The following is a 20,022-nucleotide window of genomic DNA, read 5'->3' on the forward strand; positions in this document are numbered from 1 at the left end:
ACTTTGTATTTGTCCACTTCTTTTTGCAACTTTACTGTCATTACAGTGTGTCCTTCCATCTTCCTAATTTTATCATGCCAGTTATACAAAAATTCTTCAAATAGGTATGTTTTACTCCTGTATGAAAATCAAATATAAAAAAGGTCATAATAACACAAACCTATAACCATACATACGTGTCCATGAAAAAATAAAGCAAAAAAAAACATACCTAAAAGTAATCCAGTCTTCTTTGGCTTTCTCCTGAAAACCCTGATTAAACTCCTCATACAATGCCCAGATTTCTGCACAACACTTAATATCCTGAGATACAACTTGTGACAATGAGAAGTCGGGCTCTTCCAATTTAAAATGATGGCATTCTTCACTGAATAAAAAGATAATTGCATTATACACTATGTTATTCAACTATACGTTAATGATTTAAGAGAAGAAATCATACTAAAATAGACCTCCTTTCATTAAGAAAAGCCACTGGCTTCACTGATGAACATTTTTGCCAACTGCAATTTCATCACTGCCTCCTTCCCAAGCAGAAATAATAAAGGAATGAAAGGAAAAACTATCCTTTCATCTCTCTCTTTTTTTTTTTTTTTTTTTTTTTTTTTTTTAAATTTTGAACTTGGTATTACCCGAAATAAAGCTTAAAATAAGTTCACATTGATGTGTTTCTTCACTACAGGTAGAAAAAACATGCTGGCTTTTTTTTACTACCATAATTACATGCCATCCTAAGAACTGAAATTAAAAATTTTGTCTGCTCAGGATATGCAGTAATGACTTTACCTAAAGTAGGCATTCAGAGAAAAAAATATTTCCTTCAACACAACAGTCTAACAGATAAGACTTATTCAGGAAATGCAAGAGGTGAGCTCTAGCCCATGTAAGTTACCAGATGACTGAACCAATAAGCACCCTTCCTTGGACCGGTACTCCAAACTTCATTTTGGTGATAAGTTCAAAAGTCAGAATATCTAGCCTTCCTTTCATGCATTCTTTTCCTTACTGGCCTGAGTCCTTGAACTTTCCACTTCAAAAAAATTTCAGCACAAGAAATTCATGTAGTGTAAAATGAACAAAAATAAACTTGAAAAATAACGTATTAAAATCACTTAATATGAAGAAAACTGAATTACCAATATTATCCATGAGATAAAATTTAATATTTTCTGAGATATTATTACTGCAAAAGGGCTATGCATTAATGACTACAATATACATGGAAATAAACATACATAAGTTTTTCCTTCATGGTTTCAAGTTCAACAAATTCTTCCTTTTTTTCCTTTATGATCTGGGCACTTTTCTCAAGTGCATCTTGATCACCTGTCTCAATTACATCATCACTTGGCTTCAGCTGATCCCAACGAGCTTTAAATTTTTCCAGGTCTTGAAGATACATATTAATACGTGACATCACATTTCCCTTCATCATTTCAATCTGTAAAGAAAGAGTTAAAAATTAGATTACTTTAGTGAGTTACAACTGGAACAAAATCAAAGTAACCGTGTTGTTCCAACTTCACATGTCACACCCTAAGAAATTGTTGATCTTTAGTCTTCCGGTTTCATTTCAAAACAAGGGGTTCCAACTTTATGCTTGGTAGGTAAGATCTATTTTTGGCCTATGCTACCCATTCAGCCTGCACACAGAAGTGCTATTTGTATGACACATTAGTATCTTCAGTAATAATAAAAATGAATTCAGCAATATTTCAGTGGCCTGGCAATTAGAGGACTGCACACAGTTTAGCCAAGTTGTGCAAACAAACAGAAACAAAAAACCCAGCATCAGTACTAAGAACACAATAAAATAAACAATATATTTTAACTGTTCTGTTTCCTTCAGGGAACCGCTGATTTATATTAAGCCATCTCTGTCTTTAGGTAAGTCTCTGAGACAGAAGAATAACAACATTAATTTCAGAATCAGTTCTACAGCTACTTCACCCAGCTACTGTTTAAATAGCAGTATCTCCTCACAGGCTGTCATTAAAATCGTGTTAATACTGAACAAGAAAAATGTATGGATTTTATATTATTCATGAAAAATAATTTCTCCAGACTTCAGTGTTTTACAAGCTGCTGAAGCCATTCCAGAGGCAAGCCACAAAGATGATGAGAAGGCTGGAGCACCTCTCCTACAAAGAAAAGTTGGTTGAAGAAGGCTCCAGGGAGACCTCATTGTAGCACTCCAGCTCTTACAGTGAGCTTATAAACAGAAGGGAGACCTACTTTTTACACAGGCAGATAGTGACAGGTCAAGGGGGAATGGTTTTAAAATAAAAGAGAGGAGATTTGGATTTTACAGTTGGAGGATTTTAGAGGGCTATAAGGTACTGAAACGGGCTGCCCAAAGATGCCATCAGTGCCCCACCCCTGGAGGTGTTGCTATAGCACCTTTGACTCAATGATCTTGAGAGGTCCTTTTCAAGACCTATGTTTCTGGAATTCTCTGAAAGGACCCTGGCCAGCCGGATCTTGTGGGTAGAAACACCCATCATGGCAGGGGGGTTGGAATTAGATGATGTATAAAAATCTCTTCCAACCCAAACCATTCTATGATTCCATGATTAAACATTGACTGTTACCTGCTCTGTTATCATTAGCTGGTGGCTTTCCATCATTAATTCAAATTTATCCCATGTAGCTCTCAGGTTACTAATTGTGTCCAAACCCGCACCAGCCACAGTTCGCAGAAGTTTGTTTTTATCCTCAGCTTCTTGAAACAGGAGAACAATCTAAATTCAAGTGGATTAAAAACACATGTGTATGTACAAATTCAGTACATCTTGTTTATCCAAACAATGAATAAATATGTAAGAATCACCATTGTTGTATCCATAGATTGTGTCTATATGCATTTGCATTTTTAATATTGTTTACATGAAAAGTAAAACACTAGAAAAATAGCACCTGAGGTATTTAGAGAAATTCTACATCTTGATCCTGAAATGAAATATACAGAAGTTAATGCTTATAGTGAAACAGGTAAATGCCTCTTATTTTAGATACCCAATCAACCACATTCTGAAACAGTATCAGAGCAACAGAAGTTCATTATATTTATTTACCTATACGTGTAATGGCCTAGCTGAGAAGGAGTTAATCTTCACTACAGCAGCTGTGTCGTGTTTATGTTATGTCACCAAACCAATGCTGACAACACACTGATGTTTCAGTCAGGGCAGAACAGTGTTTGCACAGTATCAAGATGTTGCTAACTGCCTCCCTGTTTAATATCCTGGGAGTGTCAAAGCAGCTCAGAGGGGACACAACCAGGCAGATGACTCAAACAAACCACAGAATATTCCATACCATATAACATCCTGAGCAGCAATAAACTGAGCAGTTGGAGGCTTAAGGAGGACTGCTATGTTTTGCTGGACAACTAATTGGGCACTACTCTACCCAAGGAGATGCTAAGTGATTGCCTTTGCACCTCTTGTTTGGTTTTGTTTCTTCCACTTTTCCTTCACTTAACTATTTTAATCCACAAGTTTTTGTGCTTTTACTCCTCATTTCTTCTACATAAAGCTCAACCCAGGCTATTCTAGCATTCTGTAATCCTATCAAAAAGGTTTGGTTAGAGGTTAGAAGTGTGGGAAAACATCAAATACAACATCATGATTTTATGCTCTATGCAGATGCTTTTTTCCACTGGTGGAGAGAAAATACTGTGTTACATGGACCTCTGCCCCAACTTTATAAGGCTGCTGCATATTCTAAATTAGTTACATTAAACGTAGCTTTTGAAACCAAAACACAGTTACATTTTTTTTTATATATAGCTTTTGTCTTGGATATGATAAAATAGTATCTTACCTCTCCTTTTTGTTCATGTAATTTTAAATATTTTACATTGTCTTCTGATATTTCTTCTACAGTTTGGGGTCTAACAACTAATGTTTCCATGGCATCGTTAAGAAATGAAGAAACGTCAGAAAGGTGAGCTACATAAAGATGGAAAAAAGAACTATCATTTATAACTATTTGTAGTTATAAATAACGAAGTCAGACAAATGTGCTGAGGTACAACACAAGCATAAGACATAAGCATAGCTTTGCATACAAGGTATTTACTAAAAAATTGCAGACTCAATATTACATGCTGTTTCAACAAAGGCTGGATGCTTATGTTTACATATATATTTTTAAATTTAATACACTACTTGCAGTGTGTTACTTAAAATGCAAGTATCAATCTCTACTAAGAATTAAACATACAGACCCAGTGCATTTATTTGTACATTTTCAATATCTGTATGTCTTTTTATGGTAATTGAAGAAACAGATGTGAAAATTTTTGGAGGTGGTGTGGGAGTTTTGTTTCATTTTGTTTTAGAAGAAACTAACTAAATCAAGCCACCTTGCACAGTGAAAATATTCACAAAGAAAAGCACAGCTATGCTATCAAGCACAATAATCATGCTATGCTATCTATGTATGGCTATTTTTTAATGTATTTTCTTTACAACTCCAGCAAATAATGCATCTTCCAGAAAGCAATTCAGCTTCCAGGCTATGGAAGTAATTCACCCTCTGCATGATCCTTGTTCTGAGTTTTTTGTCTAGGTGTATTCTGTTACATTTGGAACAGATGTTGCCAAAACTAGTGAATGAAAAAGATGCACAATGAGATCAAGAGGTCATAGCTTAGGCCCATAGTGAAAATCAAGTAACAGATTATTTTTGCTTCACAGTGATTTCTGCAATTTGCTATGTCTGAAAGTAAAATATTTGTTAAATAAAAGGCATATTTAACAAATACAGTAATATTAGTGCAAACAAGTACAAGAGAAATACAAACAATTATTATTCATTAGAATTATTTACCTTGTATAGATTTTCTCAAAGAAATGACAAGAACATCATACAACTTCTGGATAAAATCATCAATTGCAGTTTTCACAGGGTTGCAGTTGACTGTTAAGCAATCTATCTTGATGGTGCTTCAAGAAAAATATCAAAAATAGCAAGTATTCGGTAATATGTACAAGTTCCAATATAGTTCTACGATATAGGTATATCTGTAATTTACTCTGATTTTGTAGCCTAACAAGAAAAAATCTCAGCTACTTGTAGCACTGAAAGGCATATAACAAATGTCAAGCATATATACTCAACATTATGGAGTCTAAAGTCTAATACTCTGATTTTCCAGTAGTGAGTAAATAATTTGATTTTATACACTTAATGACACTGAATTGAAAATGAATATTTTCATACTCAAGAAGAAAAATATTATTTGTGCAGTATCATCCTTGGGTCTCAAAATTCCATGAGAATTTACCAATCCAGGCTTTCATAGTGCTAAGAACATCAAAAAACCACAGTGAATCATATAAAGGCCCCTATCCCTATTTCTGACAGTGACTTTAATGAAAAGCCTAAAGAATGCTCTGAGAAGGGCTACCCTATTTAACAATCTTCCTGAGTATCCTGCCTCAAAACCAATTATTTTCAATTTGTGACACTGTATCCACACGTGGTTTCTGGCTTCAAGATCCAACAGCTGAATTCTATTCCGCTCTCTCAAACACATGGAAATCTCTACTACTGACAGTTTAGCCACCAAATTCCATCGTCCATCCTCATGCATGAAATTTGACCTCCTTCTAATTGCTCTGAAGGTGGTTCCCACTAATTTCATTTGATAACTCTAACCATGCAATACACAGAAGCATACATGAACGCCTGCAAGAATAAAAGCCTAAACTAATAATATTCTAAAATATAATTTTAAGGATGTAACCAAGTGCTTAACTATATGAATTATTTAACATATAAATAATTTTAAGCCTATTTCCAATGGCCATATATAATCCAGGTGTACACAATTTAGATAAAATAATTGCTAAAACACTGCTGTGTCTTTTACTATCCCAGAATCAGCCCTAAATGTTGAGAAAGGCTCCCATCATATGAAGTCATTAAAAGCATTCTTAGAGGGTTCGATGGAGAAAAGGGAGTAAGTGTCTAAAGATAAAACTGAAAAACAAAATCTAAATCTGTAACAAGTACGGTAGCATTGACAAAACACTTGAAATTGTATTTATAACTCCACATGAAAAAAATATTCCTATTTTACTCCTTTACTCCTACTCCAAACCTGAAGAAATTCATGATTCAAACAAAGGAACAGAGTAGCACTATACCTGGGAAGACGTTCTGCTTCCTTGCCTCTCACTTTCAACGCTTTGAAGTTTTTTTCCCAGTCCTGTTTGCTAGAAAGATGCGTCTTCGCCAGAGTTTCCATATCTACTTGGCCAATTACAATCCAGTCCTTTTAGTTTTTTTAAATTTCATGGAAAACAAATATTTAGTAGAGTAAGTATACCCCGATTCTAAATATTACAATATTTCAGTAACAATTTAAACCTATGTTTTCTTTAACCTTTGTGCTCCTTCAATTACATACTGATTCTCTTTGTGCAAAAATCAGGAGGTACAGAATGGTTTGCAATGTCCACACTTTTAAGGATTAGAGAATCACAGAATGGCTTGCGTTGACAGGGAACTTTAGAGAACATGCAGTTACAGCCCCCTCTAACACAGACAGGGCTGCTAACCACTACATCTGGCTGCCCAGGCCCCCATCCAACCTGACCTTGAATGCCTTCAGTGATGGGGCATCCACAACTTCTCTGGGCAGTCTGTGCCACAGTCTCACCATTCGCTGACTAAAGAATTTCCTCCTAATCTCTAAACTAGATGTCCCTTCTTTTAGTTTGAAGTCATCTCCCCTTGTTCTTTGGGAACATAAATAAATAAATAAATAAATCAGTCTCTTTCCAATTTATAAGCTCCCTTTATGTACTGAAAGGATGATACAACAGATCTTGAGCAAGACTAGAAAAATTGCTATAATAGATAATTCAATGGGAACTGTACACATGCTTCAAGCTACGCGTGCTTAAGTGGCTGGTTTACACTGTAGAAAAGGACAAAAATTTCATAGTGCAGTTAATTCTAGAAGGTCTAAAGCACAAAGAGATACAAATCAAAAAGCATGAATCAGTCAAATACTGAAAATACCTTGAATTGATTACAAACTTCCGCCAGCCTTCTGAACAAATCTTCTGCTTTACTAAAAGCAGTCAGAAATCCCTTTGCATTTCTCTCTGTCATAACAGTGAAGATTGACTCTTCCTCTGTTTCACTTACGCCCCTGAACTGATTTGGAATGGAAATGAATCTCTTCATTTCTCTATAATATCTAGCTCGTACTTCTTCAAAAGGAGGTCTGAATTGCAGCCGGCCTTGCCTAAAAAGTGAAACAAATACAAAATACAAAACCTAAGTTTTTTAATGCAATTTGAGCCAGAACATTTTCTTTGTAGGAAAAAAAAAACCAAAATCTTACTTGAATGTTAGATCAACATTTATTTCTGGTAAATTCTCATTAAGCGCTTCTAAGCCTATTTGATACTGATGCTCCAGAGCTTTGTAAAGCTGATGATTCCAGTGCTGTCTCCAAGCCTTCATGTCATTTGATTTGAAACCCTAAAATGTAAAAATGATTTTTTTGTTGTTATTTTACTCCATTTGTCACCTCAAAACATTATTATGCAAAGCTCAGCACAGTGGAATGCCTGAAGGTATCGATCTTGGAAAAAGCTCAAAAAAATACTGCATGATTCAATATTACATGTAATAACTTTAGATCTTCTTATTCAAAATGAACATCGGAATAAGAAACAAAATCCAAGTCAAAACAGTCACTGCTGCACTTCAGGTTAAGAATTTCACATGGCTGTTCTAAAATAGAGGATTCTGCTCTAAGATATGGGGATTGCTGACACAGCTTTTACCCTCCTATAATACATAACCTATCTCTTATACTGTATTTCAAAAATTTCTTGTCTAATTGGTACCAACTAATAAGCAGATATAAGATTTTGCATTAAAGAACTAAAAATTTCATTGGAACATAAGCCATGGAATATTTAAAACACTGAAGTATGTAAATGGTCACTTGCAAGCCATCCAAGCATTTTCAGAAGGGCAATACAAGTCAAAAGAGAAATGAAAAACTTCTTGCAGCTTAATAGCTTCCTGTCTCATTTAACTGGATATTGATTTTCAGTCAGGGCTTTAGGGGCAGTCTAAGGCTGCTACAAAAAGCTACACAGTTAAGGTCTGTCCTAAAATTCAAGGCAGCACACACAAAATCTTCCAAAAAGGTGCATTCCAGAGATGAAGAAAAATGAAGATTTCTCAATTAAATTTTAAGACAATGATAAAGATTTAAAGGAAAACGTAAAGCTGTTGGAAATTGACACCTCAACAAGTTCATGGACTATGTCAGATAATGCAATGGCTGCTCCAAAAGTAATGCCTCCAGTTTTATTATGTTGACCAGCAACATCAGAAACAGATAGTGGTGGGGTGGTAGTGAAGGATGAACCTTCCCATCAATATTCCATTATATTTTATTGCAGTGGGACAGATGGCAGCAGAGGAACACTCTGACAAATGGCACCTGACATGGAAGTGCCTATGAAGTAAAGCTGTAGAATTGAATTCCTCCATGTGGAAAAAATGGCACCCACTGACATTCACTGACACTTGTTGAACATTTATGGGATCTAAAAAGTGCCTGTGAGCAAACTGAGGCAGTGGTGGTACATTTTAGCAGTGGTGACACTGATGTGAAAGACAAGCCACATTCCAGACATCCGTGCAGACTTCTATGAGTGCAGCATGCAGAGTCTTGCTCATTGCTGGTGAAAATGCATAACTTACTGTTAATGACTGAGATGAAAAATAATGTTTTGTGGCTGATAATTTTCTCTAGGAAGTAGTATTACTGTGCTCTCTGTATCTGTTGTAGCTTTCACAGAAATAAATAGGAGACACTACCTTCAAGGAGACCCACCTACGTTGTAATGTTCCCTTATGGATGACTATAAATCACTTATTTACTTCTAGCTCCTTTCTTCAAAATTATGCTCCTAAAGAGCAAACACAAACCTCTTAATAATTCTTATATTACTAAATCCAGGCACTGATTTTCCAGTTGCTATTCTGCAGACAGAGCTCTGAAATCCTTGTCAGCTACTACAGAATTTTAACAACTTGATGACAAGACCAATCAAGTATATTGGCAAGGTATGGTAAGACTTATAATTTGTAAAACAGGATATATTTATGGTCACTTTTATCTTTTCTAATTAATATGTACCAAGTAAAATGATTCACATTTGTATTAGAACACCACATCCATCCATCTAGCATTATAGACCTACTATTGTTAAAGGCAACAGGAAATAAGAAACTAATTAAGGGTACCTCAAAGTAGCTTAGGTGACATCGTTTACAGTTCACTAGTACAATATTCTTAACCAAGAACTGGCAATTGATAGATGAACAAATAAAAATGTAACTTCTTCATTATTTCAGTCAAAAATGTATTCTAATTGCATTCTCAATCTAAATCTTATGCATTCATCCTGTTCTGCCTTGAGATCCTTCACTGCTCTAGCAATTTCTGTATTTCAACATGTTAAATGGTGCAGACACAACTGTTGCAGATGACTGAGTTCTTCCCATTTATCCATCTAAGATCAATTAAATGAACAAGTGTTTTACTTCTCCCATTATTAGCACAATTGGGAAAGAAAAACAACAAAAAACTGTCCTCATTATTAAGCAATTAAATTGCTAATCAAAATTAATTAAATCAGAGTATATTTGAGTTTTAAATTTGATTAGCATCAAAAGTCAAACGTTCAACCCTTGCAATATGATTATGAAGCCCTGCCTGTGACTCAAGGGTTGCAAAACCAGTTCTGAGCTCTTGGAGTCCATCTTTCCAACGCTGTTGCTGACGAAGTAGATCAATATTCATAAGAGATATAACCTGTTAAAAGAATTGTAGAAGATAAGTATAACTATATATAAATGACAGAAAGAGTAAAGTAATGCTTAAAAAAACACCATTTCAATTTCACCTGAAAATGTACCTTTTCAATGAAGTTTGTGTGCCACTTTCTCAGTTTTCTGTTTTCAGTGGAAAGTCGCTCAGCAGCAGCTTGGAGTTTTTGTATGTAAGCTTCCAATTCTCTGGGATTATCCCACGTTATTTGAGCATTTCCTCCAGGACCAGACTTTGAATGCTTAAAACCACACAAACATTATGTTTAACAATAAATACAAAACTAGATTATCACTTAGTATACAGAGAGTAACAAGATGAGAAAGATCTCTTTACTTTTAGTAAAAAATTCAGGAACTCCACCACACCACTGTGCCACAGAATTAACAAGATGGCAAACCACAAAAACATGGACATACCATTATAGCCACAGTAATGCAGTGGGGAAGATTAATGCCAGACTAAAAGTACTGTTTATGGGCATGTTATAATTCACTTGTCAGTAAGTAAATACAAATATCAAAAAAAAAAGATGCCCTGCTAATTTAAATAAATGCTAATAAAGAAGATAGTTCAGTGGAGGACTGAACTTAAAATGTCCAGTAGAAACAGAGGAAAAGTACCACAAGTAGGAAGATTACACTGAAATTGTAAGTACAAGAGAGAAGAGTTCTCTCACCTTAATTATCTGTTCAAATGCTAGGGCAGACTGTAACATCATTGGCTTCTGGCTCTCAATCATTTGCTGATCAATGGAATTATAAAAATGTGCCACCTGTAAAAATGCAGAGATTAAATTACCAAGAACAGATTACTTTTATCTCAGTGCTCCTAATATTTACAGAATATTTCTGAATGTATTGTGCAATCAACGCTACTCAGAAATTAGAATTAACTGGAATAATATAATATTTATAAGAATAAACTATATGTTCTGTGGTAAAGTTATATGTTCTTCTAGTGATGAATTCTGATAGTAAAAAAGAATGCCACTTACACACTTGAGATGATTATACATCACCTTAATTACATCAAGTAGCACTTCAGGTGCTGTCAAGTGTCCAACACATCTTCCAGGACATGACACAAGACCTTAAAAGAACCTACTGCCTCCTAAATTGGCAGCTGGACTAAGAGGGATCCCCTACAAGAAGCAGAAAGCTTAACCATGTATTCAAGAAGAAAAGATAATAATCTAGAAATGTTCTACTACTAAAAATGGAAAATCAGAATAGAAAGTTATTATGGCATTTAATCTTTTACCTGTTTGAGGATGACCGCTTGCTTAGAAAACTTCTGTGCAGTGTTTGCAACATGCTGTATTTTAGCTGGTATGACAAAACCAAGTGCTGACAGTTGACGTACTTCTCTTAGGAGAGTCACCAAACGGTCTGAATAAAGTATATTTAATGTTCCAAAAACGTGATCCAACTCCATTACTGGACTATTAGCTTGGATGCTAAAACAAAATCAAATTAAATGCATCAGTGAACAAAATGTCATATTAGTTCCTTAGGCACTTTTTATAATAAAGTAGTAATTCGGAAAAGCTTGATATAATTCTATTATATTTTTCTTCACTTATCAGCATTTTAAATTACTCAGACATTATTCTAGTAACCTTTCTCTTAATTCAAAGCCTGTGAAGATGATCATGAGACAGAACATCCTGGAAGAGATGTTAAGGACCATATGAGATGAGAAGGTGATCAGAGACAGCCAGCATGGCTTCATCAAGGGCAGAATGTACCCTGGTTGAATGATAAAATGATAACTAACTTTTCCATTTTGTTTCTCAGTTCATTTTTATTTCTATGAAGCTTGTAATTCCTAAAGCAGGTATTGTTAGTTACATATCACTACCAATGTTAGCATCATTGTAATGAAAATGTATTTACCAAAGTCCTGATTTGGGATTTGATACTTCTGACTGGATATTCCTAGACCAATCATCAAATTGTTCTTGTTCATATGCTTTTAACTGTTCCAGAAAGGAACCCGCACTCCGATGAAAAGTCTGAAACCCAGACAAGTCAGACAGAAGAGCCTCTGCCAGCTTTATAGCATCATCCACCTTGAACACAATCACAAAGAAAGAAAGCTTGATATCATGGTAGCTTAATTTCATGGTATTAAATTAGAAAATAGGAATCACCACAATACAAATTAGTATTAGGAAACATCCAACTAAGAGTCAGAAAAAGATTACAAAAAAAAAAGTGTGAATCCTGAATTGTGTCCTGGGTGTTCAAATTCCAGTTAGAGTGAATTGAGACAGGTGGTTTGACTAAGTCACCCACAAAAGAAGTCTACTATTGTTAAGATACCCTAGGATATCCCACCTGATCGTTTGTTCATGTTCCACAAAAGTACAAATCTCCCATGTCCTTCTTTATTGTATTTATAAAGTCCATGCTAATACTCAAGAGCCCTTCAAATGAGATTCCATACCTTTGCATGGACAGATTAATCAAGACTTTAGTCAACACCATCTGTAAAGATTTGAGAGGAACTCAAAAGTTCAGCTCAGCCTGAAGTAAACATAGAACTGACACATATCACTTGCAGTGATTTTCTGGATATCAGCAGGGCAAGCAGGAGAAATCATTGTGAAATCTCATCAGCCCTCTGGAGGACGAACCAAAAATTAACATCTTTCAGACTTCCGTTCTTCGTCATATTTAGCTGAAATTTGTCCCACAAATCTCAAATGAATCCACAAATCTGGGCTAACCATTATTTTGGGATGGATATATCTATAATTCCCATTAAAATACGACATTGACACTTCAGCTCACAAAAAATACTTTGCTTTTATCAAATTTATACTTTTCAGTTTTTTTGTTTTCATAAAAACAAACCAACAAAAATAACAGAAGTTAAACAGAGTCAAGTCTGACTTGAACTCATCTAGTTGTAAGAGAACATAGAATTACTTACCATTTAATACTACTACACTGAAATAAAATGCATTCCTAATTTAGCAATGTAAATTCCCTGTTAGTTTCTGACTCAGAAGAGTAATACCAAGAAATCCCTTTGGCTTCAAGTGAACACCATACAGATCATTGAGAATTAAGATCTCAGAATCTAGCTACATATAAGTCTTATGACAGAAATTCAAAATGCAAACTGGAGAATAAAGTATAGCAAAAACACCTCCTCTCAGAGTTTTTGTCTATTTTTGCCAAAAAATATTAACTCATAAAAACAAGTTGGTTGGTGTATTACAGAAAGACTGTTATCTGTGTCAGTTAATAAGACTGTACACAGCACCGGGGACTTCCACTTTTTTCACAAGCTTTTAATGCTGTTTTCTTCACAATCTCCTACATTATATGTTCATACCATAATACTGTACCTAAATTCTAATGAAATCTGATAGCAATGAAAGCCATTACCTTCATCTCCAGTTGCCGTACCCATACAATGTTATTGACAACTTCAGAAAGATTTTTGCCTGACAGAGGTCCAGAAACATCACCAGGAGCACCATGGCATCGAGTTTCAAAGTCTGTCTGATAGTCTAACACAAGCAGAAGATTCACGTTAAACCAGAAACTTAATAGAACAAGCTTGAATTTATTACTGCAGTTACATATTAAATATATTTACATAATTTATTAGTAAATAATTCTACTATTTGCAAAAATATCAACACAATTTAAGACTGTTAGACAGCTTTTACCTTTGACATAATCTTGAAGTCTTGCCAGCAATGTTTCCCTTTCAAAAAGCAATTCTTTGCTTGTATTTGGATGCTTTATAAGTTCCTTATATTTCTGAAATGTTTGAAGAAGCTGGAATATGAAATTTTAAAAAGTTGGTTTATGGCTGTCTATAAACACAACCTTTCGCTGTAATTATTTATTCCTCTGCTCAAAACTCGCTGCTTCAGAATACAGCAACTTTATCTGTAGGGAACTTTTCAGATGGCAAAAATAACTGTACCTGTTGAGGACTGTCTTGAATTTCTGAAATAAATTTCTTTAGTTTAATTGCCATTTTTTGTTCTGCTGGTGCAATAATTCTTTCAAACTGAGAGACGGCAGCTTTCCATAATGGCTAGAGGTAACAAGTACACATGTTAGTTTACAACCATTCATATAAACCATAAAAAAAGACAAAGTTTGATTATATATTAAAAACAAGCAACATACCTCTGTGTAAGGATTGCAGTGTACAGGATTTAGGCCAGCAAAGGGCTCAAACACCTGAGCAAGGCGTAGATCATTCTGTTCTCCAGATGGCAAAAAGTATGTAAGTTTTTCATGCAGAGTTCTAACAATTAACACCTGTAACAGGAAAAAAAAAAACAAAAACATCCAGCATACTTTTACAAAAATTTTACATTCAAAAGCAAAAGCACACAAGCAGCATGACATCTCTCTACCTTTTGTAATAAGTTTCTAAAGGCTTACGAAAGCTTATGAATTACAGAATGCTTGCTCTAAAAAGGCTATAAGAAATGGTTTACCTTCATTTTATAACTTAAACCATGGCATTGAATTGTACCCAATGAAACAGATTAATAATAAGTCTTACATGATAATAAATGATAAACAGAATGAACATTACCTCCTCAAGACGCTTGCAGAGTTTGATTAATGATTCAGGTATATACTTCTCATTTTTCCATTGATGCAGAGTATAACGTTGCCATAGCTGTCCAGTTAAGTACTCACAAGCTGACACCCACTGCTCACAAATTAAAATGCCAGCCTTTATATTTTCTTTAACAATGTGGAAAGCATCCTCCCACAGATTCAAAGCTGCTAATTTTCTCTGAACAAATCTACCTAGAGAGCTACCTGTAACACAAAGAAGGAGACAAAAGCAATATGCTGTTTGTTCAAAATAATTCCTTTAAACTTCACAACAAGCTCCAACTACAGTAACTCCTCCCCATGCACACAAACACCATCAAGAAAGTTCAGTATCTTACAGCAGTCCAAAGATGCAGGACTTGGAATGGAATGAGAATGAGGAAAGCAACCTTTCTGCATGTCCTGCCTGCACTTCCATACAAATTGAGTCCATTTTTAAATTGGGTTTTTAAGCAATTAAATTTTACCCTCTGGGAAAAAAGACAAGGAGTCAAACATAGAATCATAGGGGCTGGAAAGGATCTCTGAAGACCACCACATTTCACCCTCTGCTAGCTGTGCATGTACATGTTTATCACAGGGAAGTTGGACTTGATGACCTTTAATGGTCCCTTCAACTGCAATGATTCTATGACCTAGAGTAGGTTACACAGGAAAGCATACAAGTGGGTTTTGAATATCTCCAGAGGAGAATGCACAATTGTTAAGATGCCCTCTCAGACTTCTCCAGGCTGAACAGTCCCAGCTCTTTCAGCCTCTCCTTTTAACAGAGATGCTCCAGGCTTCTCATCATCTTTGTGGCATTGCGCTGGACTCTCTCTTAGAAGTTCCCTGTCTTTCTTGATCTTGAGAAGCCCAACACTGGACACAGTACTTCGCGTGTGGCCTCACCAGGGCAGAGTAGAGGGGGAGGATCACCTCCTTGAACATGCTGGACATGTTCTTCATAATGTGCCCCAGGACATCACTGGCCTTCCTGGCCACAGGGGCACACTGATGGATCACAGCCAGCCTGTAGTCCACCAGAACACCAAGGCTCTCCTCTGAAGAGCTCCTCTCCAGTAGTTTGCCTCCTAACCCTAACAGAAGCAAGACAAATCTAATCCACAAGCTTAAAGGTATAAAACTCCATGTTGGTATTATTGTCTTCCCAAGCATACTTGAAAATATCAACCACAACTGGCTTAATTACTGACACCACAAAGCAAGTGATATTGATGGATCATAATTACAATAAGCAAACACCTTAACACTGTAAGCTACCAGTGGGGTCTTTAAATGGAGGAAGACATCTGCTAAAAGATTCGTTTTACTTATTCCTCGAATGATTATTTAATAAAAACTACATAAGGATTTACCTATTACATCCAGGAGATTATGCATGCGTGGCTGTGGATAAGGATCATATTCTGTTTGTCTCCACACATTATCAACCGTATCCTTGGTAGTTTCCACTAAATCCACAACTTCAAGTAATGAGAGACTATCTAAGTTGTAATAATGCTAGGAAAAACAAAAACAGAAACAAATATAATCACTTTGCAAATATACTTTACAGCAATTTGCAGTAATTGCTATAACTGCCTGTGGTCTATTGCATTATAGGATATGGAAGAATCCTCTCAAAAAACATTAAATATTAGTTGAAGCTTACTCATGTAAGGAACGGTTTGATAACAGCACTGCAGTTCAACCAAGTGCTCTGCAGGTGCCTACAATTTAACTAAACAGCCACGTAGTCATATCTCTGAATAGAGTACATATAGATATATACTGATTTGCATTTCACAAGGAGATTGCTTTTTTTACTATGTCTACAAATATATCACTGATTATACAAAAGAAAACATACTTTTGCAATGTCCTCAAATAGGTCTTTGAAGTGAGAAGCTCTCTCTTTACCACGCAATTTATTTCCATGCTGAGCATATTCATTCCAGAACTGAAATTCATCTGTTGGTGTAAGGATAGCTGCAAATAAGAACAAAGAGTGTTTAAATACAGAATAAATTAACTTTCACTAGTCAGAATATACTTATAAAGCAAATTTTTGCCTTAAAATTCTCTGATTACCCTTCAACTTCTGACTCAAATGAAACGTAGCATCAAGTTCATACCAAGAGACAAGAGCTGACCACCACGAATTCCAAACTACAGAGGATAAGCTGCTCCACAGTTCAGAACACAGTGGGATTACGAAGACTGAAAATTCGATCAATTGAACAATTATTTACTCCCAGTTTGAAATCAGTTGTGTTTATTACAGCAATGTAATTAGTAATGTTGATTAAAACAAAATCTGGGGTATTAATGTTTGATAATTAACTATAAAAAGCATAATTAACAAACAAACCTTGTACATCATCTTCAGTGAATCCTGTTCCTGTACAATTAGAATTTGATCTTCTGAGCACGGTACTCAAACCAGCTTCAAGCTCACTTAGAAGTTTCTGGAGTTTGGGATCCAATGTTTTACTCCATTTTTCATCCTACAATAAAAATGTCACAATATGTGACTTAGATGGTAGAGCTATTGCTATTTCCCCTTAATCAAAACAGAATCATAGAATCATAGAACCACTCAGATTGGAAAAGACCATAAAGATCATCGAGTCCAACCACAACATGATCATACTACCCTAAGTCTAACAGCCCTCCACTAAAGCTTGTCCCTGAGCACCACATCCAAATGGTTTTTAAACACACCCGAGGATGGTGACTCAGCTGCCCACGTAATGAGACACTACAATTTATTTTACTTAATGTCAAGGAACAGCATCTTCTGCTTCTCATGCCTTCTTCTGCGGTAACCACAGCCCTGTGGATTCCACATTTCTAGTCAGGCACACACGTGACCAGAAATAATCCTCCTATTACCCAGACTGCTACAGGAAAAGTGTCTTTTTTAACTCATTAGAGCTTAACTCATTTCACTGCTTAATCTCTTAATATATATCAATATTTTACAAGTCAAAAACATATGTCAGAATAGTTGAGATATGCTGCAGATTTCTGATCTTTCAATATAATCTACAGACTATTTAAATCAATATATTGTTCACCTTTAGCAATACTGGTGCAAAAACTTGTCGAACAGCTTGATAAAGGCTGTTAAGTGGAGAATCTAGCATAGATGACACAAGGATATTACTGTGAAGATTATCTTCTGTAATTACATCAGGTCGCAGCTTAAAGAACACCAGCACATTATTCTTTGAATTGGTAGTTTCAATCTGTAATAATGAAGGGAAAACACACACACACAGAAAAAAGTTTTGTTTAGAAAAACCCCTGATTGTATGTTATACTAGATAACTCTTTAAATAAATGTTTTACATCAAGGAAAAAAATAATAATAATAAAATAAAACATAAAATACCACTTTATTCCATACAAGCTTTGATAACATAATCACACACAGAATCACAGAACAGTTGGAAGGAACCTCAAGGATCATGGATCTCCAACCCCCTGTTGTGGAGGGCCACCAACCTCCACACTTAATAACAGACCAGGCTGCCCAGGCTCCCCTCCAACCTGGCCTTGAACACCTCCAGGGATGGAGCATCCACAGCCTCTCTGAGCAGCCTGTTCCAGCAGCTGCTGTTCCAGCTGGTAGTATCTAATTTGTACCAAAAAAATCAAAACTTTTATTGCAGTCCCTCCTGATTGGACAAGAACATGAAATGTAATTTCCAACACTGAGCACATGATACACTTTTCATCATTAAACATCCCCAAACATCTATTTTTCATTTTGAAAGCTTCACTTACCATTTTCTGGGGACAAAACAGAAAGTCACTCTGGTTTGTGTGTAGAGAAGATTGAATAAGAAGGATTTAAACCTTTCTCTTTTTTTATTATTATTTATTTATTTTCTGGGAGTGTCACATTTTTACACATAACTTTGAAAACACTGTTCTAAATACCCAGTACTGTCTATCCAAGTTTGAAGATACAGAGTTCTGCTGTGATTTATGGATCATTCAAAGAAAGAGTAAAATTTTGTTAAGTTGTTCCACAGCTCTTATCACCTTCACAGTCCCACTTACAGCCACAGTCCCAAACATTATCTCAAAACCATGTACTGAAATCTGTGGCAAAGAATCATTCACAAAATAAAAGAATGTTTTCAAACATTTAATAAATAATACTGAAAGATATGCCAGCTGAAATCTCAAATTTTATGCATTTACAAACATCATAGAATCACAGCATCATAGAATTATAGAATCATCAAGGTTGGAAAAGACCTAAAAGATCATCCAGTCCAACCATTCGCCTATTACGAATAGCTCCCACTAAACTATGTCCCTCAACACAACATCCAGTCTTCCCTTGAACACCCCCAGGGTGGGTGATTCCACCACCTCCCTGGGCAGTTGTGAACTCTCCTCTCTTAAAAGAAATGGAAGGTCAGTAAGAACAGCTTTCAGTTTTACCTGGCAGTATTACATTTAATTTCTTCTTGTTAAGTCTATTGCTATGAATTTCCCCCATTTTCTACATTGTTTCACTGAGTCTAAGGGTGAGCATAATGGCCTCTATACACACACACTGGGCTTGACACATTGTACCAACAGATGTGGTGAAGAACTCATTGAAATGTCCAATAGAGAGACTTGGGGGTCCTGGTGTAGGAGAAGCTGGACATGAGCCAGCAGTGAGCTCCTGCAGCCTGGAAGGACAACTGTATCCTGGGTTGTATCAACAGAGGGGTGGTCAGAAGGGAGAGGGAGGTGATGGTTCCCCCCTACTCTGCACTCATGAGGCCCCAGGCCCTGCATCCAGACCTAAAGCACCCAGCTTGGGAAAGACAAAGGTGTTGATCAGGTCCAGAGGAGGGTCAAGATGATCCTCTGATCATTCCCTTAGGAGAAAAGGCTGAGGGAGCTGGTCTTGCTCAGCGAAGAGAAGACAAGGCTCTGGGGAGACCTCATTATGGCCTTCCATTACTTGAGGGGAGCTTATAAACAGAAAGGAGACTGACACCAACGGGATAAAGGGAAATGGCTTTAAACTAAAAAGAGGGGAGATTTAGATAATAGGAAGAAATTTTTACATTCAGAGAGTGGTGAGGCCCTGGCACAGGCTGCCCAGACAAGCCGTAGTGCCTTATCTCTGGAGGGGCTTAAGGCCAGGTTGGATGGGGCACTAGACCTGGTGGGTGGCAACCTGCCTATGGCAGGGGTTTGTAAACTGGATGGTATTTAAGGGTCCTTCCAAGCCAAGGCAAGGTACGATTCTACGAAGATCCTGGTCCACACAGCCCACCAAGGCCACGGTACCTTGTTGGAGGCGCTGAGCCGGCCGCCCGCGCACTGCACAACCAGCAGGAACTCGCCGCCGTCGTCGAGGAAACTGTTGAGCTCGGGTCGGGCCCGGAGGGCAGCGGGAGCCGCGGCTGGGTCCAGCCCGAAGTAGTTGGCAGCCGTAGCCGCTATAAAGCGCTTCCTCGGGTCCGTGTCCGCGGCCATGGCTCCGGACCCGCGTTAAGTCCCGGCGTCTCCAGGCCCCGTTTCTATGGCGACTGC

The 20,022-nt window shown here is 36.5% G+C and overlaps 1 protein-coding gene across 4 annotated transcripts in view; it reads right to left on the reverse strand.

Moving 5' to 3' along the window:
- The window catches only part of DYNC2H1 (dynein cytoplasmic 2 heavy chain 1), a 120,275-nt gene extending 100,255 nt beyond the window's left edge, over positions 1–20,020 (reverse strand). For 3 of the 4 annotated variants that reach the window (XR_014949166.1, XM_015852271.3, XM_015852270.3), the window contains exons 1-24: positions 19,777–20,020; positions 17,550–17,720; positions 16,841–16,976; positions 16,340–16,458; positions 15,846–15,990; positions 14,459–14,691; positions 14,041–14,175; positions 13,832–13,945; positions 13,569–13,680; positions 13,282–13,406; positions 11,779–11,954; positions 11,144–11,339; positions 10,560–10,655; positions 9,969–10,121; positions 9,767–9,865; positions 7,367–7,506; positions 7,039–7,267; positions 6,159–6,286; positions 4,837–4,952; positions 3,826–3,953; positions 2,592–2,741; positions 1,236–1,441; positions 212–367; positions 3–117 (exon numbers count right to left, since the gene is read on the reverse strand). Coding sequence is in view for 3 of the 4 variants with exons in the window: in XM_015852271.3 (XP_015707757.1) it covers positions 3–117; positions 212–367; positions 1,236–1,441; positions 2,592–2,741; positions 3,826–3,953; positions 4,837–4,952; positions 6,159–6,286; positions 7,039–7,267; positions 7,367–7,506; positions 9,767–9,865; positions 9,969–10,121; positions 10,560–10,655; positions 11,144–11,339; positions 11,779–11,954; positions 13,282–13,406; positions 13,569–13,680; positions 13,832–13,945; positions 14,041–14,175; positions 14,459–14,691; positions 15,846–15,990; positions 16,340–16,458; positions 16,841–16,976; positions 17,550–17,720; positions 19,777–19,965 (3,567 nt within the window). In the remaining variant the exon portion in view is untranslated. The remainder of the gene's footprint in view (positions 1–2; positions 118–211; positions 368–1,235; positions 1,442–2,591; positions 2,742–3,825; positions 3,954–4,836; positions 4,953–6,158; positions 6,287–7,038; positions 7,268–7,366; positions 7,507–9,766; positions 9,866–9,968; positions 10,122–10,559; positions 10,656–11,143; positions 11,340–11,778; positions 11,955–13,281; positions 13,407–13,568; positions 13,681–13,831; positions 13,946–14,040; positions 14,176–14,458; positions 14,692–15,845; positions 15,991–16,339; positions 16,459–16,840; positions 16,977–17,549; positions 17,721–19,776) is intronic. The other variant, XM_085556079.1, reaches the window with a different exon arrangement.
- Between the last annotated feature and the right edge of the window lie 2 nt (positions 20,021–20,022).

The sequence above is a fragment of the Coturnix japonica genome, chromosome 1 (genome assembly GCF_054131305.1).
Source record: "Coturnix japonica strain WE chromosome 1, WE-NBRP24, whole genome shotgun sequence".
NCBI classification, from domain to species: Eukaryota; Metazoa; Chordata; class Aves; order Galliformes; family Phasianidae; genus Coturnix; species Coturnix japonica.